Source organism: Bombina bombina, chromosome 12 (assembly GCF_027579735.1).
Source record: "Bombina bombina isolate aBomBom1 chromosome 12, aBomBom1.pri, whole genome shotgun sequence".
Classification (NCBI taxonomy): Eukaryota; Metazoa; Chordata; class Amphibia; order Anura; family Bombinatoridae; genus Bombina; species Bombina bombina.
Genome location: NC_069510.1, coordinates 157958492 through 157984113, shown reverse-complemented (window position 1 = coordinate 157984113; position 25622 = coordinate 157958492). Strand labels below are relative to the sequence as shown.

The window sequence follows — 25622 nt, the reverse complement described above, 5'->3', positions numbered from 1 at the left end:
ACTCAGATATCACAGTTGATATACTTAAGTCCCAACATTCAACAATCTCTGTCTTGGTGGTTCAACCATCACCTTATTGTTCAAGGGGCCTCCTTTGTTCATCCTTCCTGGACTGTGATCACAACAGATGCAAGTCTTACAGGTTGGGGAGCTGTCTGGGAGGTCTTGGACAGCACAAGGGGTTTGGGAACCTCAGGAGGCAAGGTTACGATCAATATTTTAGAACTCTGTGCTAGTTTCAAAGTTTTTCAGGCTTGGCCTCTATTGGAGAGAAATGTATATTCAATTTCAGACAGACAATATCACTACAGTGGCATATCTCAATAATCCAGGGGGGACTTAGTCCTTCAGCAATTAAATAAGTATCTCTGATACTTTCTTGGGCGGACTCCAACTCTTGTCAAATTTCTACGATTCATATCCCAAGAGTAGACAATTGGGAAACAGATTATTTCAGTCTACAGACTTTACATCTGGGAGAGTGGTCTCTCCATCCAGATGTATTTTTTTCAATTGGTACAGATGTGGGGTCCCCCAGAAATAAATCTGATAGCCTTGCATCTGAACAAGAAGCTTCCAAGATACCTTTCCAGGTCCAAGGATCCTCAGGTGGAGATGGTGGTTGCAGGTCCTTGGTCTTACTAACCTGCCTACATTTTTCCGACTCTGGTTCTTCTTCCAAAGGTGATCATAATGGAACAATCTTATGTGTTTCTGATAGCTCCAGCATGGCCTCTCAGGTTTTGGTATGCGGACCTTGTCAGGATGTCCAGTTACCAACATTGGCCACTTCCTGTAAGGCCAGACCTTCTGTCTCAAGTGCCATTTTTCCATCAGGATCTCAAATCTCTATATTTGATGGCATGGAAATTGAACGCTTAATGCTTAGTCATAGAGGTTTTTCTGACTCAGTGATTAATACTATGATTCAGGCTTGTAAGTCTGTTTCCAGGAAAATTTATTATCAGGTTTGGAAAACCTATATTTCATAGTGTTCCTCTCATAATTATTCTTGGCATTCTTTCCGAATCCCTAGGATTTTAGTTTCTTCAGGATAGTTTGGATAAAGGTTTGTCTGCAAATACTTTGGAAGGACTGCTAAACTTCCTGATATTCACTGTTTTGTTCAGGCTTTGATTTGTATTAAACCTGTTATTAAATATATTTCTCTCCTTGGAGTCTCAATTTGGTTTTGAAGATTTTACAGGCTCCTCCTTTTGAGCCTATGCATTCGCTGGATATTAAATTACTTTCTTGGAAAGTGTTTTTTCTTTTGGCTATCTCTTCTGCTAGAAGAGTTTCTGAATTGTCTGCTCTCTCTTGTGAGTCTCATCTGATTTTCTATCAAGATAAAGCTTTTTTAAGTGTTTGCCTAAAGTTGTGAATTCTAACATCAATAGGGAAATTATTGTTCCTTCCTTGTGTCCTAATCCTAAGAATACTCTTGAAAGGTCTTTACATTCTTTGGATGTGGTAAGAGCTTTTAAATATTATGTTGAGACTACTAAAGATTTCAGAAAGACTTCTTGTCTATTTGTTATTTTTTCTGGTTCCAGGAAAGGTCTTTGGTATCTTGGTTGAAACTTTTGATTCACAAAGCTTATTTGGAGGCGGGGCAGTCTCCGCTTGAGAGAATTACAGCTCATTCTACTAGATCAGTTGCCACTTCTTGGGCTTTTAAGAATGAAGCTTCAGTTGATCAAATTGGCAAAGCAGCAACTTGGTCTTCTTTGCATACTTTTACTAAGTTTTTCCATTTTGATGTGTTTGCTTCTTCGGATGCAGCCTTTGGTAGAAAGGTTCTTCAGGCAGTTGTCTGTTTGATTCTAATGCCTCTGATTTGAGTTTTTCTGATATTTTTAAGAAAACTTAATAATTTTTTTGGATTTAATTTCTCAGCGGATTTAGCTGATATTGTTATCCCTCCCTCTCTAGTGACTCTTCTGTGGACTTCCACATCTTGGGTATTTTATCCCATACATCACTAGCTCATGGACTCTTGCCACTTACATGAAAAAACATAATTTATGTACGAACTTACCTGATAAATTAATTTCTTTCATAGTGGCAAGAGTCCATGAGACCCACCCTTTTTTGTGGTTATGATTTGTTGTATAAAGCACATTATTTTTTCCAGTTCCTCTTTTTGTATGCTTGTTTTTTTACACCCCACTTATTGGCTATATGTTAAACTAAGGTATGAGTGAGGTGGGAGGTGTATTTATAGGCATTTTGGGATACTTTGCCTCCTCCTGGTAGGAATGTATATCCCATACGTCACTAGCTCATGGACTCTTGCCACTATGAAAGAAATGAATCGGGTAAGTTCTTACATAAATCAGGTTTTCTTTCACAATTCAGCTATAATATAACATTTTAAACAACGTGCCAGTTTACTTTCATTCCCAAATTTTCTTTGTTTTTTTGTTATCCTTTGTTGAAAAGCAGGGACGTAAGTTCGGGAGCGTGCACGTGTCTGCAGCACTATATGGCAGCAGGTTTGCAACAATGTTACATTAGCAAGAGCACTATATGGCAGCGCTATTTCCTATCATGTAGTGCACTTTAGCTACCTAGGTATCTCTTCAACAAAGAATATCATGAGAACAAAGCAAATTTGATGATAGAAGTAAATTGGAAACTTTTTAAACAAAATTTGTATTCTTTATCTGAATGTGAGTTTCATGTCTCTTTACTAACAAAACCAGCTGACGTTCACAAATAAATGTGTGAGAACTCCCAAACGGCTAGATTACGAGTTTGGCGTTACGAGTGAAAAAGCATCGTTATGGTTCATAACGCTGCTTTTTCCCTAACGCCGCTATTACAAGTCTTGTAGGTATAGGTGTGCCGCACACAATTTTGGCCGTCACGCAACGTCAGTACCGCACTAATAGGATTGAGCTTGCATTCTATTGGCTGATTGGAATAGCCAATAGAATGCAAGCTCAATCCTATTGGCTGATTCTATCAGCCAATCGGAATGTAAGGGACACCATCTTGGATGATGTCACTTAAAGGGAAACTTCATTCTACAGCGACCATCGGAAGAAAAGGATGCTCCGTGCCGGATGGATGAAGATAGAAGATGCCGTCTGGATGAAGACTTCTCCCGGCTTCGATGAGGACTTCTGCCGGCTTGGATGTGGATGTATGCCCGGTCTTTTGAAAACTTAGTGGATCGTCGGGGGTTAGTGTTAAGTTTTTTTTAAAGGGATTATTGGGTGGGTTTTATTTTTAGCTTAGGGTTTGGGCGGAAAAAGAGCTAAATGCCCTTTTAAGGGCAATGCCCCTCCAAATGCTCTTTTCAGGGCAATGGTTAGCTTAGGTTTATTTAGATAGAATTTTATTTGGGGGGTTTGGTTGTGTGGGTGGTGGGCTTTACTGTTAGGGGGTTGTTTGTATTTATATTTTTTTACAGGTAAAATAGCTGATTTCTTTGGGGCAATGCCCCACAAAAGGCCCTTTTAAGGGCTATTGGCAGTTTAGTGTAGGCTAGGGTTTTTATTTTGGGAGGGTTTTTTATTTTGATAGGGCTATTAGATTTGGAGTAATTCGTTTTCATTTTTGACAACTTCGTTTTTTTATTTTGTGTAATTTAGATAATTGTATTTGATTTTTTTATTTTATTGTAATTTTAGGTTTGAGTGTAAGGTAGCTAAGGTTTTATGTCACAGGTAACTTTAGTAAATAGTTAGTAACTATTTAATAACTACCTAGTTAAAATAAATACAAACTTACCTGTGACATAAAAATAAAACCTAAGATAACTACAATATAACTATTAGTTATATTGTAGCTAGCTTAGGTTTTATTTCACAGGTAAGTATTTAGTTTTAAATAGGTTATTTAGGTAATAAGTTTTATTTAGCTTTTATTTTAATTATATTTAAAGGGACACTGAACCCAAATTTTTTCTTTTGTGATTCAGATAGAGCAATTTTAAGCAACTTTCTAATTTACTCCTATTATCAATTTTTCTTCGTTCTCTTGCTATCTTTATTTGAAAAAGAAGGCATCTAAGCTTTTTTCTTCATTCAGACTCTGGACAGCACTTTTTAATTGGTGGATGAATTTATCCACCAATCAGCAAAGACAACCCAGGTTGTTCACCAAAAATGGGCCGGCATCTAAACTTACATTTTTGCATTTCAAATAAAGATACCAAGAGAATAAAGAACATTTGATAATAGGAGTAAATTAGAAAGTTGCTTAAAATGTTATGCTCTATCTGAATCACGAAAGAAAATATTTGGGTACAGTGTCCCTTTAAGTAAGGGGGTGTTAGGGTTAGATTCAGGGTTACGTTAGGGTTAGGTTTAGGGGTTAATATATTTATGTAGTGTTAGTGATGTGGGAGGCCAGAGGTTTAGGGGTTAATAACTTTTTAGTATAGTGGCGTCGACATTGGGGGCAGCAGATTAGGGGCTAATAAGTGTAGGTAGGTGGCGGCAATGTTAGGGCCAGCAGATTAGGGGTTGACAACTGTAATGTAGGTGGCGTCGATGTTAGGGGCAGCAGATTAGGGGTTAATAACATTATGTAGGTGGCGGCGATGTTTAGGGGCAGCAGAGTATGGGGTTAATAACATTATATAGGTTGCTGCAATGTCGGGGGCAGCAGATTAGGGGTTAATAACATTATGTAGGTGGCAGCGATGTTAGGGGCAGCAGAGTAGGGGTTAATAACATTATATAGGTTGCTGCAATGTCGGGGCGGCATATTAGGGGTATTTAACCGTGGTTTTTATGTTAGGGTGTTAGGTTTAATCATAACTTTTTCTTTCCCCATAGACATCAATGGGACAGCGTTACAGAGCTTTTGTTTCCGCAATCGCAGGTGTTAGGCTTTTTTTAGCTGAATCGTGCACAAGCACGTCAAAGCAGCGCTTGTATTTGGGTGAGGTATGGAACTTAACTTCACCATATCGCCCGCACAAGCCTGCTTTTTGTAAACCTGTAATAGCAGCGCTATAGGGAGGTGAAATAACGCCACTTTTGTGGCAGTCGTTTATTTCCCTATAGCGCTCAAAACTCGTAATCTAGCTGATAGTTAGCAAGGGTGAATAATGCAACGCACAAGGGTGAATAATGCAACGCACAAGGGTGAATAATGCAACGCACAAGGGTGAATAATGCAACGCACAAGGGTGAATAATGCAACGCACAAGGCAACGCACAAGGGTGAATAATGCAATGCAAAAGGGTGTCATTTGTGCACCAGAATATCTATTTAAATAACTTAAAAGGACAGTCTACTCTAGATTTGCTATTGTTTAAAAAGATAGATAATCCCTTTATTACCCATTCCACAGTTTTGCAGAACCAACACAGTTATATTAATATATTTTTTACCTCTGTGATTACCTTGTATCTAAGTCTCTGCAGACTGCTCCTTATCTCAGTTATATTAATATACTTTTTACCTCTGTGATTACCCTGTATCTAAGCATCTGCAGACTGCTCCTTATCTCAGTTATATTAATATACTTTTTACCTCTGTGATTACCTTGTATCTAAGCCTCTACAGACTGCCCCTTATCTCAGTTATATTAATATATATGTTTTACCTCTGTGATTACCTTGTATCTAAGCCTCTGCAGACTGCTCCTTATCTCAGTTATATTAATGTACTTTTTCCCTCTGTGATTACCCTGTATCTAAGCCTCTGCAGACTGCCCCTTATCTCAGTTATATTAATATACTTTTTACCTCTGTGATTACCTTGTATCTAAACCTCTGCAGACTGCCCCCTTATCTCAGTTATATTAATATACTTTTACCTCTGTGATTACCCTGTATCTAAGAATCTGCAGACTGTCCCTTATCTCAGTTATATTAATATACTTTTTACCTCTGTGATTACCTTGTATCTAAGCCTCTGCAGACTGCTCCTTATCTCAGTTATTTTAATATACTTTTTACCTCTGTGATTACCTTGTATCTAAGCCTCTGCAGACTGCTCCTTATCTCAGTTATATTAATGTACTTTTTTCCTCTGTGATTACCTTGTATCTAAGCCTCTGCAGACTGCCCCTTATCTCAGTTATTTTAATATACCTTTTACCTCTGCAATTACCTTGTATCTAAGACTCTGCAGACTGTGCCTTATCTCAGTTATATTAATATACTTTTTACCTCTGTGATTACCTTGTATCTAAGACTCTGCAGACTGCCCCTTATCTCAGTTATATTAATATACTTTTTACCTCTGTGATTACCCTGTATCTAAGCCCCTGCAGACTGCTCCTTATCTGTTATATTAATATACTTTTTACCTCTGTGATTACCCTGTATCTAAGCTTCTGCAGACTGCCCCTTATCTCAGTTATATTAATATACTTTTTACCTCTGTTATTACCTTGTATCTATGCTTCTGCAGACTGCTCCTTATCTCAGTTATATTAATATACTTTTTACCTCTGTGATTACCCTGTATCTAACCCTCTGCAGACTGTGCCTTATCTCAGTTATATTAATATACTTTTTACCTCTGTGATTACCTTGTATCTAAGCCTCTGCAGACTGCTCCTTATCTGTTATATTAATATACTTTTTACCTCTGTGATTACCCTGTATCTAAGCTTCTGCAGACTGCCCCTTATCTCAGTTATATTAATATACTTTTTACCTTTGTGATTACCCTGTATCTATGCTTCTGCAGACTGCGCATTATCTCAGTTATATTAAGACTTTTTACCTATGTGATTACCTTGTATCTAAGCCTCTGCAGACTGCCCCCTTATTTCAGTTCTTTTGACAGACTTGTATTTTAGCCAATCAGTGCTGACTCATAAATAACTCCACGGGAGTGAGCACATTATCTGACACACATGAACTAGCACTGTATAACTGTGGAAAAACTGTCAAAATGCACTGAGATAAGAGGCGACCTTCAATGACTTAGAAATCAGCATATGAGCCTACTTAGGTTTAACTTTCAACAAAGAATACCAAGAGAACAAAGCAAATTTGATGATAAAAGTAAACTGGAAAGCTGTTTAAAATTACATGCCCTATCTGAATAATAAAGTTTAATTATGATATTGTTTAAACTATATTGCTCTATTGCATTGGCATAATCTATGTTGTGACTACTAACCTTTTTGCTGTGTGCCTTTCCTTAGATTTGATTTTAATAAATATAACAATTCTCAAAAATATGCCACTGTGTTTAATATTTTACTTATTTAGATTACTGTATGCCAAATATATTTCTATTTTTTATCCTTTAGGGAAAAGGTGATAATTCCTGAGCCCAAACGTAAGTAAATATGCTATATATCGCAATAATTGGTTTTCAGAATCATTAGAGTGTGCATTCTGTAGGAAAGTGTTTTTTTAACAATAATATAATATAATAATGTGTGTAGGTATGTTTGTCTGTAGGTATTTGTAGGTGTGTGTAGGTATGTGTAGGTATGTTTGTAGGTGTGTAGGTATGTGTGTCTGTAGGTATTTGTAGGTATGTTTGTAGGTATGTGTGTCTGTAGGTATGTTTGTAGGTCTGTAGGTATTTGTAGGTATTTTTGTAGGTGTGTAGGTATGTGTGTCTGTAGGTATTTGTAGGTGTGTAAGTATGCGTCTGTAGGTATTTGTAGCTATGTTTGTCTGTTGGTATTTGTAGGTGTGTGTAGGTATGTTTGTCTGTAGGGGTGTGTGTGTGTAAGTATGTGTCTGTAGGTATTTGTAGGTGTGTGTGTGTAGGTATGTGTCTGTAGGTATATGTAGGTGTGTGTGGGTATGTATGTGTCTGTAGGTATATGTAGGTGTGTGTGTGTAGGTATGTGTCTGTAGGTATATGTAGGTGTGTGTGGGTATGTATGTGTCTGTAGGTATATGTAGGTGTGTGTGTGTGTAGGTATGTGTCTGTAGGTATATGTAGGTGTGTGTATGTATGTGTCTGTAGGTATTTGTAGGTGTGTGTGTGTAGGTATGTGTCTGTAGGTATATGTAGGTGTGTGTGTATGTATGTGTCTGTAGGTATATGTAGGTGTGTGTGTATGTATGTGTCTGTAGGTATTTGTAGGTGTGTGTGTGTAGGTATGTGTCTGTAGGTATATGTAGGTGTGTGTGTAGGTATGTGTCTGTAGGTATATGTAGGTGTGTGTGTGTGTAGGTATGTGTCTGTAGGTATATGTAGGGTGTGTGTGTGTGTAGGTATGTGTCTGTAGGTATATGTGTGTGTGTGTGTAGGTATGTGTCTGTAGGTATATGTAGGTGTGTGTGTGTGTAGGTATGTGTCTGTAGGTATATGTAGGTGTGTGTGTGTAGGTATGTGTCTGTAGGTATATGTAGGTGTGTGCTTATCTCGTGGACTTGCTGAACAAAAAGAGCACTTAAGGAAAGTCTGGTGGCTAGCCGCTACTTTTATATTTTTATACATCTGAACAGTCTATGATATTAGTTATGTAGCTACCTTATAGCCACGTGCAAATTACTTGACACTTTATATGTACTTTGTAGACGGAATTGTCACATTGTATGCACTGTTTTGACATTGGAATAGTATATTTAGTTAACAACTTAGCTATGTTTATTGTACAGGCTTGGATCTGTATTGAGATTCACTAGATCATATATCAGTAGTTTTATATATTATAAACTGATGTTTTAGGACTGACTGACAGGATTTATTTTTTGCTGACACCGGTGTCATATGTAGTTAATTTTACTGTTTATATCGCATTAATAAATTTGCATTTTATTATATTGAGTGTCGTAACGCATTATTGGTCTTAAGATCAGTTATTATCGTATTGTATATGTATATACATCCTTATTTTATCTATACCATAATAATATCGCAACAGAGGGAATTAGCAATCTTTGCGCCACCTACCACTTGTGTCTGTAGGTATTTGTAGGTGTAGGAATGTGTGTGTAGGTATGTTTGTCTGTAGGTATTTGTAGGTGTGTGTAGTTATGTGTCTGTAGGTATTTATAGGTGTGTGTAGGGTATGTGTCTATAGGTATTTGCAGGTGTGTAGGTATGTGTCTGTAGGTATTTGTTGGTATTTCTAGGTGTGTGTGTAGTTGTGTCTGTAGGTATTTGTAGGTTTGTGTCTGTAGGTATTTATAGGTGTGTGTAGGGTATGTGTCTATAGGTATTTGCAGGTGTGTAGGTATGTGTCTGTAGGTATTTATAGGTGTGTGTAGGGTATGTGTCTATAGGTATTTGCAGGTGTGTAGGTATGTGTCTGTAGGTATTTGTTGGTATTTCTAGGTGTGTGTGTAGTTGTGTCTGTAGGTATTTGTAGGTGTGTGTAGGTATGTGTCTGTAGGTATTTATAGGTGTGTGTAGGGTATGTGTCTATAGGTATTTGCAGGTGTGTAGGTATGTGTCTGTAGGTATTTGTTGGTATTTCTAGGTGTGTGTGTAGTTGTGTCTGTAGGTATTTGTAGGTTTGTGTCTGTAGGTATTTGCAGGTATGTGTCTGTAGGCATTTGCAGGTGTGTGTGTCAAGGTATGTTTCTATAGGTATTTGTATGTGTCTATAGGTATATATTTTAGGCTTTGCAGGTAAAGAGGCAAAATCAAGGGGTATGTATGTATGTATGTAGGTCTACAGACACTACCTAGGTATCTCTTCAGCACAGAATATCATAGGAACGAAGCAAATTTGATAAGAGAAGTAAATTGAAAACATTTTTTTTAAATTAGTATGCTCTGTCTGTCTGAATCATAAAAGAACATTTTTTTGGTTTCACATCCCTTTAAAGGGACATTAAACACCTCAAGATATTTATATAAATTGTTTAATTACATGTAGTAAAACAACTTTGCAATATACTTTCATTTTGTTCTCCTTTCCTGTAATTTAATATATATATATTCCACAGTTATTGGCTGCACACTCTCGTAAGCAATTTATAGCTATTCCTAACTGGCCTCAGTGTAAACTAAATTACAATATGGTGCCGCCCACTGCTTTAAAAACATTAACTTTACCCTTATTTTTTCTTTAAACAACTAATATAAATTTTAAAAATACATGTATTATTCTCAGGCTAATCTCTGCTCTGAATATATAATCCAAGCAATGATTTATTTAGTGTTTAATGTCCCTTTAAAGGGACAGTAAACCTTAAAAATAATGTTATATAATTCTGCACTATGTGCAGAATTATATAACATTATTTAGGTGCTATAGCCATAAACGCCTTTTTTACCTTTTAATTTGCTAAAAATATGGCGCTTTTACAGACCCGCTCTCTGCTGAGCGGGTCTGTTATTTTTAGTCAGCGCATCGGGCCAGCTGTATAGTCACTCCTGTCTCAGGAGCGAGCTGCACTTAGTCTTATGGCGCGGTCGGGCCGGGCTGTGACTATACAGCTGGCCCGATGCGCTGACTAAAAATAACAGACCCGCTCAGCAGAGAGCAGAGAGCGAGTCTGTAACAACGCCATATTGTTAGCAAATTAAAAGGTAAAAAAGGCGTTTATGGCTATAGCACCTAAATAATGTTATATAATTCTGCACTATGTGCAGAATTATATAACATTATTTTTAAGGTTTACTGTCCCTTTAAGGAATATTGTGTTACTGTGTATTGCAGTGTCTTATATCTGCAGCTATCAAAAAGTTGTTCATGGAAATAATATTGAAATGAGAACAAAGCACCACTTTTTGTTGTTAAAAACTTGAACCCTTTTATTTTATGAATTATCTATTGTTATATTTTTTATATTTCTATTTAATACAGAACCTGACATCAGAACTAAGAAGATAGTTAAGATTGTTACCCAGACTCTTGTGGATGGGAAAATCGTTGGAGAATCCAGCGAGGTGGAAGAGTTTGAGAACGCAGAGAAAAGCAAAGCAAACATACTAAATATTGCTGTCCCTAGAGGTTCTCAGTAACTTGTTTTATAAAATGATATTTGTGCCCAGTGTTCTGAGCAGAATCATATAATCATGTTGTGCTACCCTAATACAGAAGCGTGTAACTAAGTAATAAACCCCAGATATGAAACCGAGCCCACAAACACATCCTGCAGACAAGATATAAGCGTGTTCCTTTGCATATTTATTTAACAGGTGTCTAACATGGCAGATGTTTTGTAATAATCCGAAAGGGGCATATGATGAAATCTAAACATTTTTCCATAGATGATCATTTCTTTCATGTAATTGGCAAGAGTCCATGAGCTAGTGACATATGGGATATACAATCCTACCAGGAGGGGCAAAGTTTCCCAAACCTCAAAATGCCTATAAATACACCCCTCACCACACCCACAATTCAGTTTTACAAACTTTGCTTCCTATGGAGGTGGTGAAGTAAGTTTGTGCTAAGATTTCTACGTTGATATGCGCTTCTCAGCATTTTGAAGCCCGGTTCCTCTCAGAGTACAATGAATGTCAGAGGGATGTGAAGGGAGTATTACCTATTTAATGCCATGGATTTCCTCACAGGAAATCAATTTCATAGGTTCTCTGTTATCGGTCGTAGAGATTCATCTCCTACCTCCCTTTTCAGATCAACGATATACTCTCATATTCCATTACCTCTACTGATAACCGTTTCAGTACTGGTTTGGCTATCTGCTATATTTGCCATGAGTCAGGTTTATGTATATTTCATTTTGCAGAATGTCAGTTTCATATTTGGGGAAAAATATATTTAGGAAAATATTTTTCTTACCTGGGGTTTAGTCTTTTTTTCAAATTGACTGCCTTTTTCATTAAATTTCGCAGGCAAAATTAGACCTGCGAAGGTGCAAAATGCCAACGTTTATTGCGTCATTCTTGGCACGAGAATATTTTTGCGCAAAGGTACGTCGGATGATGCAAATTCGTCATTTCTGGTGTCTTAGTTGACGCCGAGTTCCTTGCACAAGGTTGCATTTCTGGATGTTGTTGGTGCAAAAAAAATTAAGTTACGTTGTGCGTCATACTTGGCGCCAAATTTCATTATTTAAAACCCCATTCCTATGTGCCTCTTGCCTTTTTCTATGTCAGAGGGCTATGCTGTTTGCATTTTTTTTCCCCATTCCTGAAACTGCCATATAAGCAAATTGCTTATTTTGCTTAATATGTTGTTTTTTTTCTCTTACATTTGCAAGATGTCTCAATCTGATCCTGTCTCAGAAACCACTGTTGGAACCCTGCTGCCTGATAACAGTTCTACCAAAGCTAAGTGCATTTGTTGTAAATTTGTGGAGATTATATCTCCTGCTGTGGTATGTAATAGTTGTCATAATAAGCTTTTACATGCAGAGAATGTGTCCATCAGTAATAGTATTATGCCTGTTGTTCCTGCAACATCTAATGTACATGATATACCTGTGAATATAAAGGATTTTATTGCTGATGGGCATCAGAAGGCTTTGTCTGCCATCCCGCCTTCTAATAAACGTAAAAGGTCTTTTAAAACTTCTCATAAAATTGATGAAATTTTGAATGATCGACAACATACTGAATTATCCTCCTCTGATGAAGATCTATCTGATTCAGAAGATCCTTCCTCAGATATTGACACTGACAAATCTACTTATTTATTTAAAATGGAGTATATTTGTTCTTTGTTAAAAGAGGTGTTAATTACTTTGGATATTGAGGAAACTAGTCCTCTTGATTTTAAAACTAGTAAACGTTTAAATTCTGTTTTTAAACTTCCTGTGGTTACTCCAGAGGTTTTTCCAGTTCCTGATGCTATTTCTGATATGATTTCTAAGGAATGGAATAGGCCTGGTACTTCTTTTATCCCTTCTTCAAGTTTTAAAAAATCCTATCCTTTGCCAGCAGCTAGTTTGGAGTTTTGGGAACAAAACTCTTGCTAAACGTACTACTATTCCTATGGAAGATAGTACTTCTTTTAAAGACCCTTTAGATAGGAAACTTGAATCTTATCTAAGGAAAGCTTATTTATATTCTGGCTATCTTCTCAGGCCCGCCATTTTCTATGGCTGATGTTGCAGCTGCATCAACCTTTTGGTTGGAAAGTCTAGTGCAACAGGAAACAGATCCTGATTTGTCTAGCATTGTTCGCTTGCTTCAACATGGTAATCATTTTATCTGTGATGCCATTTTTGATATTCTAAAAAATGATGTTAAATCTGTCTTTAGCTATTTTAGCTAGAAGAGCTTTGTGGCTAAAATATTGGAATGCTGACATGGTATCTAAGTCTAGATTACTATCTTTCTTTCCAGGGGAATAATTTATTTGGTTCTCAGTTGGATTTGATTATTTCAACTGTCACTGGGAGGGGAAGGGAGTTTTATAGCCTCAGGATAGAAGACCTAAGGGTAAATCTAAAGCTTCTAACCGTTTTTGTTCCTCAACAAAATAAGGAACAGAAATCTAATCCTTCCCCCAAAGAATCTGGTTCCAATTGGAAACCTTCTTGTTGGAGTAAATCCAAACCCTTTAAGAAACCAAAGCCAGCTCCTAAGTCTGCATGAAGGTGCGGCCCTCATTCCTGCTCAGCTGGTAGGGGGCAGATTAAGATTCTTCCAAAACATTTGGGCAGATTCTGTCCAAAATCAATGGATTCAGAGTATTGTCTCTCAAGGGTACAGAATAGGATTCAGAGTAAGACCTCCTGTGAGAAGATTGTAAGAGTGCCAACTTTCAAAATGGTGACTATAAGGACTATTCTGCCTTTTGTTCAGCAAGGTCATTATATGTCCACGATAGACTTACAGGATGCATATCTTCATATTCCTATTAATCCAGACCACTATCAGTTTCTGAGATTCTGTTTTCTAGACAAGCATTACCAATTTGTTGCTCTTCCATTTGGCCTAGCAACAGCTCCAAGAATCTTTTCAAAGGTTCTCGGTGCCCTACTCTCTGTAATCAGAAAATGGGATATTGCATTGTTTTCTTATTTGGAGGATATCTTGGTACTAGCTCAGTCTTTACATTCTGCAGAATCTCACATGGATCAACTGGTGTTGTTTCTTCAAAGACATGGCTGGAGGATCAATTTACCAAAAAGTTCCTTGATTCCTCAGACATGGGTCACCTTTTTAGGTTTCCAGATAGTCAGTGTCCATGACTCTGTCTCTAACAGACAAGAGACGAATAAGATTGGTTTCAGCTTGTCGGAACCTTCAGTCTCAATCATTCCCTTCAGTAGCTATGTGCATGGAAGTTTTAGGTCTCATGACTGCAGCATCGAACGTGATCCTCTTTGCTCATTTTCATATGAGACCTCTCCAGCTTTGTATGCTGAACCAATGGTGCAGGGATTATACAAAGATATCACAATTAATATCCTTAAATCAAAATGTTTGATTCTCTCTGACTTGGTGGTTAGATCACCATCGTATAGTTCAAGGTGCCTCTTTTTTGTTCGTCCAACCTGGACTGATCACAACAGATGCAAGTCTTTCAGGATGGGGAGCTGTCTTGGGGTCTCTGACAGCACAAGGGGTTTGGAAACCTCAAGAGGCGAGGTTATCAATCAATATTTTAGAACTCCGTGCTATTTTCAGAGCTCTTCAGGTTTGTCCTCTGTTGAAGAGAGAACCGTTCATTTGTTTTCAGACAGACAATATCACAACTGTGTCATATGTCAATCATCAGGGTTGGATTCAAAGTCCCCTGTCTAATTTCTGCGGTTCATATACCAGGTATAGACAACTGGAAAGCGGATTATCTCAGCCACCAGACTTTACATCCGGGGGAGTGGTCGCTCCATCCAGATGTGTTTTCTCAGATTGTTCAGATGTGGGGTCTTCCAGAAATAGATCTGATGGCTTCTCATCTAAACAAGAAACTACCCAGGTACCTGTCCAGGTCCAGGGATCCTTAGGCGGAAGTGGTGGTTGCGTTAGCAGTTCCTTGGTGTTACTAACCTGCTTATATCTTCCCGCCTCTGGATCTTCTTCCAAGCGTGATTTCCAAGATCATCATGGAACAATCGTTTGTGTTGCTTGTGGCTCCAGCATGGCCTCACAGGTTTTGGTATGCGGATATCTCGTTCGGATGTCCAGTTGCCAACCTTGGCCACTTCCATTAAGGCCAGATTTTCTGTCTCAAGGTCCGTTTTTCCATCAGGATCTCAAATCATTAAATTTGAAGGTATGGAAATTGAATGCCTAGTGCTTAGTCATAGAGGTTTCTCTGACTCAGTGATTAATACTATGTTACAGGCTCGTAAATCTGTTTCTAGGAAGATTTCTAGGAAGATTTATTATCGAGTTTGGAAGACCTATATTTCATGGTGTTCTCATAAATTCTCTTGGCATTCTTTTAGAATTCCTAGATTTTTAGTTTCTTCAGCATGGTCTGGATAGGGGTTTGTCTGCAAATCTCTGCTCTTTCTGTTTTATTTCACAGAAAGATTGCTAAGCTTCCTGATATTCACTGTTTTGTACAGGCTTTGGTCTGTATCAAGCCTGTCATTAAATCAATCTCTCCTCCATGCAGTCTTAATTTGGTTTTGAAGGCTTTACAGGCTCCTCTGTTTGAACCTATGCATTCTTTGGACATTAAACTACTTTCTTGGAAAGTGTTGTTCCTTTTGGCCATCTCTTCTGCTAGAAGAGTTTCTGAGCTATCTGCTCTTTCTTGTGAATCTCCTTTTCTGATTTTCCATTAGGATAAGGCAGTTTTGCAGACTTCATTTAAATTTCTTCCTAAGGTTGTGAATTCTAACAACATTAATAGAGAAATTGTTGTCCCTTCTTTGTGTCCTGTGGCAAACCTAGCCACTTCTGGACTATAACGTAAGAAAGGTTGTCTGTGACAGACCCTTCGGTCAGGACTGAAAGTGTTAACTTTATTTTCTAACCACAAGTGGCTGGCTCCAGCTACAATCTAATTAATGCTTAGCATTCTATTGTTTGATCACCCCCAGAGAGAAACGCCTAAGTGATAAGGAGAGTCAAGAGTGTCCTGTGGTTGAAGTGTTTAAGTAATATAATCCTATTGTATCATGTCAAGGGCGCTTCTCCCTTTTATCTAATGTACAACATTCTTTCAACCCCCATCTGGGGGGGGGGGGGGGGGGTCAAAAACCTGTATAAATCTGTATGCTGCCTTCAAATAAAGTGTTATTCTGTTTAAAACCTGAAAACTGGCTGGGTTGTGAATTGCTGATTCCCTATGCAGGACATTGTTCCCTGGTGTTAACCCTTGGTATCCGGTTGGTACCGTTACAATTGGTGGCAAGCGACGGAATGAACCTTATCGCCCAGAAGAGCAACTACACAAGCCAGTAACCTCAGGAAGAGGGGGATTACTACAATACTGACTAAGATGGAAGGAGTACCAGGGACCGAAGTGAATGGAGATGGATTATTCTAAGCTAAAGAGACAAACGTAAAAGGAACTGCTAGAAGCCAGGGGAAAGATAGGCAGCAGCAAACCCAAGGCTATATTAATTGCTGAGCTGATGGAGGGAGACAGAGCTCGCAGTGCTACGCCTCCAGCAGCCATGGAGGAGACCCTATACCAGAGGGAAATGAGGACCAGGCTGGAATTTTTACCCCAACCTGTACCACGGGATATGCTATCCGTGGTAATGGCAGATGTGCAGGAGTACGTGATGGCACACAGTCCGCGGAATGCATCCTCCCGAGCAGAATCCATTTTGGACGCACTCAGCAACCCAGTAAGACCCAAAATCCCATACCATGCATTTAAAATGTTTTGTGAGGAGAAGGATGAGATTGATGGGTATTTACAGGATTTTGAGAGACTGTGCGAGTTACATGATTTGGAGCAGTCCGTATGGGTGCCGGTGCTAGCAGGCAAGCTAGCCGGTAGGGCAGCGGAAGCGTATCGCGCTGTACCCAGGGAGGACAGCAAGGATTACGCTAAAGTGAAGAGAGCGATCTTGGAAAGATATGCCATTACCTCAGAGGCATACCGGCGCAAGTTTAGAGGCCTGCGCAAGCCAGAAAGAGATTCCCATGCAGAGTGGGCCCACAAGCTGGATCAAGCATCTCAGGGGTGGATACAGGCCAGCCAAGCTACCACCATGGAAGAATTGCGACAACTGATGCTGTTGGAGCAATTCTTTAACGGCTTGTCCCCAGAAGCCCAAGAATGGGTGAGAGATCGAAAACCCCTCACCTTAACCGAAGCAGCCAGATTAGCAGACCAGCATTTTGATGCCAGGAGGCACCATGGACTACAGCCTAACAACGGACGGGCTAATATACAATGCCACACCTGCAAGCAGTGGGGACATATGGCACGTGAGTGCACCCAAAATCGGAGCAGACAAGCTTGGAACCAGGTCAGACAGAACCTGGCCCCAAGGGCGGCTGCTCACCATTACCAAACGGAGCCAGCCGCTCATGAGGTGTTGAGCACCCAAGCCGAGGAACCCCTGGGAATTCTGCATGAGGTGATGTCGGTCCAGGGACTTCGGGATTCGGGAGCTACTTTAACCCTGATAGCTCCCCATTTGGTGCCGGATACAGCACCCACTGGCGGATCCGTGGCAGTACGAGGGGCAGGGGGAGCAGTATACCGATTGCCCACTGCTAGAGTGGAGTACAGACCCCCAGTCACCCCAGCAGCTGCCAGTTACCAACCCCCGGCGCACCGCTATACCACACGGCCTCCGGCCACGAACTACCCTCAGAGAGCCCGGTTCAATTCGCGGGGCTACTCACAACCTATTCGGTGCTTTGGATGTAAGCAACTAGGGCACAAAAGACCAGAGTGTCCCCTAAATGCAGCGAATCAAGCACAGTCCTGGAGAAGACCCGCTGGCGGAATCCCACATAATCCTCAGCCTGTGGCCCGCTACGTAGAGGCGCCAGAATGCTGGGGCAGCCTACATGAAGCAGACCCCGTGCAAGCTGCCCACCGGAATAACCGGCAACGGGTTAAAGTGAATGGGAAGGAGGTCAGTTGTCTACGGGATACTGGTGCTACCATGACCTTGCTTCAAGAGAACTTGGTGCCTGAGAAACAGCACACTGGAGACACTGTGGCTGTGAGGGTAGCAGGGGGCACTGTGTTCCGCCTACCTGTTGCCAGGGTACATTTGGATTGGGGAGTGGGCGCTAGGCTTGTGAATGTGGGGGTCAAGAAGGACTTACCTGCTGATGTTCTCCTTGGAAATGACTTGGCCCCCCTTGTTTCTGCCTATGCTCCCATGGATCCCGCTAATGTTAACCCTGTGACTACCCAAGCCCAGTCCCTCCGGGAAGAGACGCTTCCATGTTTGGGGTGGGGGCAGTACTGAGCCAAGTTGGAGCAGATGGCGGAGAACACCCCATAGCTTACTTGAGCCGAAAGTTGTTGCCCCGGACATCCCCAAGCCGATCCGTTGGGATCAGACTGTGTATGCCGGCTTGGTTCTGGGGGAGCATTGTGGCAAACCTAGCCACTTCTGGACTATAACGTAAGAAAGGTTGTCTGTGACAGACCCTTCGGTCAGGACTGAAAGTGTTAACTTTATTTTCTAACCACAAGTGGCTGGCTCCAGCTACAATCTAATTAATGCTTAGCATTCTATTGTTTGATCACCCCCAGAGAGAAACGCCTAAGTGAGAGTCAAGAGTGTCCTGTGGTTGAAGTGTTTAAGTAATATAATCCTATTGTATCATGTCAAGGGCGCTTCTCCCTTTTATCTAATGTACAACATTCTTTCAACCCCCATCTGGGGGGGGGGGGGTCAAAAACCTGTATAAATCTGTATGCTGCCTTCAAATAAAGTGTTATTCTGTTTAAAACCTGAAAACTGGCTGGGTTGTGAATTGCTGATTCCCTATGCAGGACATTGTTCCCTGGTGTTAACCCTTGGTATCCGGTTGGTACCGTTACATGTCCTAATCCTAAGAATTCTTTGGAGAGATCCTTACATTCTTTGGATGTGGTGAGAGCTTTGAAATATTATGATGAAGACTTCTTGTCTATTTGTTATCTTTTCTGGTTCTAGGAAAAGTCAGAAGGCTTCTGCTGTTTCCTTGGCTTCGTGGTTAAAGCTTTTGATTCATCAAGCTTATTTGGAGTCGGGTCAGGTCCCAGCTCATTCTACTAGATCAGTCTCCACTTCGTGGGCTTTTAAGAATGAAGCTTCAGTTGATCAGATTTGCAAAGCGGCAACTTGGTCTTCTTTGCATAGTTTTACTAAATTCTACCGTTTTGATGTATTTGCTTCTTCAGAAGTAGTTTTTGGTAGAAAAGTTTTTCAGGCAACTGTTTCAGTTTGATTCCTCTGCTTATGTAGAATTTTTTTCTTTTTATTATGAAAACAAACTTCTAATTTCGGGTTGTGGATTAACTTTTTTCAGCGGAAAATGGCTGTTATTATTTCATCCCTCCCTCTCTAGTGACTCTTGCGTGGAGTTCCACATCTTGGGTATTGCTATCCCATACGTCACTAGCTCATGGACTCTTGACAATTTCATGAAAGAAAACATAATTTATGTAAGAACTTACCTGATAAATTCATTTCTTTCATATTGGCAAGAGTCCATGAGAGCCACCCTTTTTTATGGTGGTTATGATTTTTTTGTATAAAGCACAATTATTTCCAAATTCCTTTGTTGATGCTTTTTACTCCTTTCTTTATCACCCCACTACTTGGCTATTCATTAAACTGAATTGTGGGTGTGGTGAGGGGTGTATTTATAGGCATTTTGAGGTTTGGGAAACTTTTCCCCTCCTGGTAGGAATATATATCCCATACGTCACTAGCTCATGGATTCTTGCCAATATGAAAGAATGAATTTATCAGGTAAGTTCTTACATAAATTATGTTTTTTAAAACTCCTGTATAAATTTAGCGTTTTGTCAAAGGGACCACATAGGTTGTGTGACTATTGGGGTGTGGAAGTCAAATATAATCTCTTAATGGATCAGACATTGTAACCAGTTTCAATTTAACTCATCAAATTTACTGACTCCTCTCCTCCTCTAGCTGGTGATTTGTGGCTACATATATATGCCTCTTGTCATTGGCTCGCCATGTTCAGTTAGTTCCCTGTAGAGCAATGCTGCTCTGGAGCTGACTTAAACTATGTGTTTAATCTTATTAATGCATCTTTCATTTGCACTTCTAAAGAAGAGTTGTTTTCATCACTATCATTTATACATGAGATGTTTCTGTCCGGTCTTTGTATCATTGCTACTAAAGTCTGGGAAGAGTAAGGGAGGCATCTTCTATTTCATTCACTTAAAGGGACCCTAGACACTAATGCATGATATAAGCACAGTATTGAGGTTATCCACTCCTCCCTCTAGTCATGTCATTACATTCCAGTGCTGATCTATTTGCACGTGCAATAACCCTCTTTCAGACACCTGCTGTGTAACCTAGGTAACAAAATGGCGTCCTGTATTATTTGAGGGAAGTGCATAAAATGTTCTGTTTAAAGTCCCTTTATGGGATATAGCTGTTGCCCCTCAGCCCTGATACAGAACATGGCTGCAGCAGAGGCAAAGCTTCTAGTAGGGGTCATGTATAGCCAGAAAGTTTGTTTCACCCTTAAAGGGACAACCTAATACTTATTCTTTGTTACTTATTGTTACATACCAGGAAAGCATATTACAGTAGGTTTCACCTCTATTAGCTTGTAAGAAACATATGAAACTTTTAAATAATTGTTTGTCAGCAGCTGAAAATGGCCACCAAGCTCCGCCCACTGCTATCTTCTTGTCCACATAGCTGTTTCCTTCCATAAGGCAGGGAGAGTCCACGACTTCATTACTTACTGTTGGGAAATACAACACCTGACACCAGGAGGAGGCAAAGACACCCCAGCCAAAGGCTTAAATATCCCTCCCACTTCCCTCATATCCCAGTCATTCTTTGCCTTTCGTCACTATTGGAGGTGGCAGAGAAGTGGCAGAAGATTTGGATAGTCCTGTATGGGTATGTTCCCTTCGAGAAAGGACTGGAGTTTTAAGTAATCATGTCAACCTCTCAGTGAGCGTATTGATGAAAGTTAGAGTCTGGAGATGCAGGGAAAGTTTTTCTGCGAACCCATCCAGACTGTCGCTAATAGCTCCTGAGCAATCAGTGTTGACGAGTTTCACTGCTTGCTGTTACACACTCAAGTCAATGTCAGAAGCGCTGCTGCAAGACTGTCACACTTGAGAGGCTGTACCTGTTCCACAGCATGGATCCTGGAAGGCAAGACCGTTTTATTTATTCACTTTTGCTATACAGGGTCACAGTGTGGCTTCTATTTGCCTCGATAGGATCAAGGGTTAATGTCTCCTTCAGGGAGATTATTTGAACAGCTAGGGGTTATTTATAACTGCTTTAATGTGAGAGGTTTTGGGGCTCATAGACTGTGTGCTTTTGGCTTGGAACAAACAGGTTTCACTTTTGTTTTTGAGTGTTGTGCAGCTCATAATAGCTTAGCGCCCTTTACATAGCAGGGGAAGTCCTGTCCCACGCACCACGTGACCGAGTACGGTCTCTTTCATTTTCCTATGATCCTGCTACAATCACTCCTAAGGAGAGTGTTTCACTGTTAGCTGTCTGGGTCTAGGAGGTGGTGAGTGCCCAAGCCATTGGGATATATAAAGGTGCCATTTTTTTTAATAAAAGCGTCTCTTGTTTGTCCTTCTGTGGATATATACTTAGCTATGGAGGACTCTGGCACTACTTTAGAAGGCTCTGCTCCTTCTGTACTGATTTATTCCTGTTTATATTGCGAGGAGGACGTGGTTTGCCCGCCTGCTCTGTTCCATTTGCCTATGCACTGTTCAAAAGTCTAAGAAGGGAGACGAATATGACAGTGTTGAATGACTGCGCCCAGATATAAAAACCAAGCTCACTATAAAGGGACCTCTTAACGACAGGACACAACTAAGTGAATAGGATAAATAACAAATATAGGAGCGCCAACGGCTTAAGGTTACTAATAAGCTAAATGATGTTATGAGACCTCTAGACAAATGGAATAGAAATATACTAAAATTAAAACCAAGTAGTTTAATAAAAATGATCTGACCAGGCTAGTAACAGATCAATATTAAATACGAGAAACAATAGTGACATAAGTGAGTACAAGATATGCTAATATCCTCCTACTAGGATGGTGTAGTGAACAATAAACCATTGAAAATATTAAAAGTTAAACAATGCTAAACAGTACAAGTATATGCACAGTGTGTACAAAGAAATGTGTACTAATAATAATATTGCGCTTCCCTACTCGGGCAGGAAGCCAGAAAAAATGTATCAAAAAGTGGAATGGGTTTGGATGGTACACGTGTACAAAGTAAAAATCAATAATAAGAAATGAAAAATGAGAATAAAAATACAAATAATCTGCAACAGTCAAGTGGCCAAAGGGCCAAATATGTGGTGATGAAAAAGTCCTAAATAAAGTCTTAAATGATATCCTTAATTGCGACCTTAAACAAGATTCCAGGTGATGCTGAAACAGCTATGCGGTGTGGGACTGAGGGATCCGTTAGCCTTCAGTTTAGAGTAATACTAGCTTTAGTTTTCTGTGCCAGGGAGATGGCAGGAACAGATGGTCACTCACTCTGTAGTATACAACCTCCCACGAAGAATGAACCTCGGAAAAAGGTCGCAATTAAGGATATACTCACTTATGTCACTATTGTTTCTCGTATTTAATATTGATCTGTTACTAGCCTGGTCAGATCATTTTTATTAAACTACTTGGTTTTAATGTTAGTATATTTCTATTCCATTTGTCTAGAGGTCTCATAACATCATTTAGCTTATTAGTAACCTTAAGCCGTTGGCGCTCCTATATTTGTTATTTAAGAAGGGAGAAAAGCCTGCTAATATTCATAGTGCAGACACACAAAGGTAGGATGCTCAAGCCGACTCATGCTCTACAACTGAGGCATTCTTCCGTGTAGACACACATGGTGGGAGTGTCGGTCACGTGCACCCAGACTAGCCCCTGGACAGGCCAATAGCAAATGAACATCCACACAAAGTCCCAGCACTGAAGATCCGATCACACAATTATTTGAAAAAAACAGTTTATCTTTATTGAAGATTAAAAAACAGACCCCCGCATCATATGCGTTACGTGCCCGTAGGACTTTGTGTGGATGTTAATATTCATAGCGCTATTAGCCCCTCTGAGCTGTCTACCTCTCAGGAATCTATGTCCCGAGAGATTACTACCCTTTCTTCGCTACCCGCTCCACATGCAGTTCCCTGCGGCTCAACTATTCCTCCATCTGGAGGGGGCTTTTTTCCTGCAGACTTTACCCCGCAGTTACAATCGGCGGTGTCTGCGGCCCTGAGTGCCTTACCTCCCTCTAGCAAGCGTAAGAGAAAGGTTAAACATAGTTCTCCTGACCTAGAGTCATCTAAATATTTGTCAGATTTAGCTGCTATGTCCCAGTTATCCGAGGATGAGTTAACCTCTATAGCTTCACAGGGTGAACTTTCTGAGTGGAAACTTCTGTTTCTAAACCTGCTTCAGCAGAGGAACCCTCCTTCAGATTTTAAAATTGAACATCTGCATTTTTTTTATTAAAGGAGGTTTTATCTACGCTAGAGGTTCCAGAGGCTACACTCCCTGAGGAACCTAAGATCCCTAAATTAGACAAGGTTTATGAAGACAGGAAGGTCCCTCTGAATTTTCCTGTGCCCGTTAAAATGGCAAACATTATTAGTAACAAATGGGAAAGAATTGGAACTTTTTCCCCCTCTGCTACCTTTAAAAAAATGTTTTCCCTGTCCCTGACTCTCAATTAGACTTGTGGGGCTCCATCCCTAAGGTGGATGGCACTATTTCTATGCTTGCTAAGCATACTACTATTCCCCTGGAGGATAGTTCTTCTTTTAGAGAGCCTATGGATAAGAAAATGGAAACCTTTCTGAGGAAGATGTTCTAACATACAGGGTTTTTATTTCAACCGGCGGTTGCTGAAGCAGCTACTTACTTGTGCAACACTCTGTCTGAGCTCATTGAGGTGGAAACTCCCCTTGAGGATTGTCAGGAGAGAATTAAAGCTCTGAGAATTGTGAACTCCTTCATCTGTGATGCGAATATTCAGATTATTCGCCTAAATGCAAAGGCTTCTGGTTTTGCGGTACTAGCCCCGCCGGGCTCTCTGGATTTTGAAGTTATATCTGCAGACCAAAACTTCAACCAGACTCCATTCTCTTCCCTTCAAGGGGAAGATTTTATTTGGTGCAGGGCTGGGCTCAATTATTTCTACGTTTACTGGAGGGAAAGGTGCCTTCCTACCGCAGGATAAGAAGAATAGACCTAAGGGACGGCAATAGTCTAATTTTCGTTCCTTTGGTTCTGACAAACCACAATGGCAGCAATCCTCATCCAAGTCAGAGCAGCCCAATAGTACTTGGAAGCCGGCTCAATCCTGGAATAAGTCCAGACTAAGAAGCCCGCCGAGAATAAATCGGCATGAAGGGGCGGCCCCCGACCCATGATTGGATCGAGTAGGGGGCAGACTGTGTCTTTTTCAGATATTTGGTTCCAGGATGTACAGGATCCTTGGGTCCTGGAGGTTGTATCTCAGGGATACCGGATAGGATTCAGATCTCATCTGCCCAGGGGCAGATTCTTACTCTTTAGACTGTCTACAAGACCAGAAAAGAGGAATGCCTTTTTAGGTTGCGTACGGGATCTCTCCTCTCTAGGAGTAATTGTCCTGGTGCCTACAGCAGAAAGAGGTTTGGGGCTTTATTCAAACCTTTTCATGGTTCCAAAAAAGGAGGGAACTTTTCATCCAATGCTGAACTTAAAGTGCATAAACAAGTTTCTGAGTGTTCCTCCTTTCAAGATGGAGACAATACAGTCAATTCTTCTTCTGGTTCGGGAGGGACAGTTTATGACCACCATACGTTCTGATATGCAGGGAACATTATCAGTTACTGAGGTTTGCTTTTCTGTACCAGCTCTTCCAGTTCATAGCTCTTCTGTTTGGCCTAGCTACTGCCCCAACAATATTTACGAAGGTTCTGGGGGCTCTTCTAGCCGTTGCCAGAACACAAGGTATTGCAGTAGCGCCTTACCTGGATGATATTTGGTACAGGCACCTTTCTTTTCGTCTAGCAGGAGATCACTTGGAATCTCTTCTCAGTCTTCTTTGATCACATGGATGGAAGATAAACTTGGAAAAGAGTTCTCCTACTCCAAATACCAGGGTGAATTTCCTGGGGACAATAATAGACTCAATATCTATAAGAATATTTCTAACAGATCAGAGACGTTGCAAGCTAACTTCCGCATGTCTTGCCCTACAGGCCTCCTTGAGACCCTCAGAGGCCCAGTGTATAGAGGTGATTGGACTCATGCTGTCCTCTATGGACATCCTTCCCTTTGCCAGATTCCATCTCAGACCCTTACAACTATGCATGCTGAGACAATGGAACGGCGACCATTCAGATCTGTCTCAACAAATTGTGTTGGACAACCTGTCAAGACTCGCTCTCTTGGTGGCTCTATCCAGATCATCTGTCCCAAGGCACCTTCTTTTTTAGACCGGAGATTGTGACTACGGACGCAAGCCTTTCTGGCTGGGGAGTCATTTGGGGTGCCAAGAAGGCACAAGGGATGTGTCCTCCCTTCCGATCAATATATTGGAACTCCGGGCAATCTTCAATGCTCTGAAACCTTGGCCTCTTCTGGGTTTGTTCCAGTTTATCAGATTCCAATCAGACAATATAACTTTGGTTTCCCACATCAACCATCAGGGGGGAACGATAAGTTCCTTGGCGATGAGAGAAGTA

At 40.4% G+C, this 25622-nt stretch overlaps 1 protein-coding gene across 1 annotated transcript in view; it reads left to right on the top strand.

Annotated features, from left to right (window-relative positions):
* LOC128642715 (keratin, type I cytoskeletal 18-like) overlaps window positions 1–10992 on the top strand; it is a 138532-nt gene extending 127540 nt beyond the window's left edge. The window contains exons 8-9 of the mRNA XM_053695492.1: window positions 7235–7263; window positions 10706–10992. Coding sequence (XP_053551467.1) covers window positions 7235–7263; window positions 10706–10863 — 187 coding nt within the window. The 3' untranslated portion in view covers window positions 10864–10992. The remainder of the gene's footprint in view (window positions 1–7234; window positions 7264–10705) is intronic.
* The last annotated feature ends 14630 nt before the right edge of the window (window positions 10993–25622 follow it).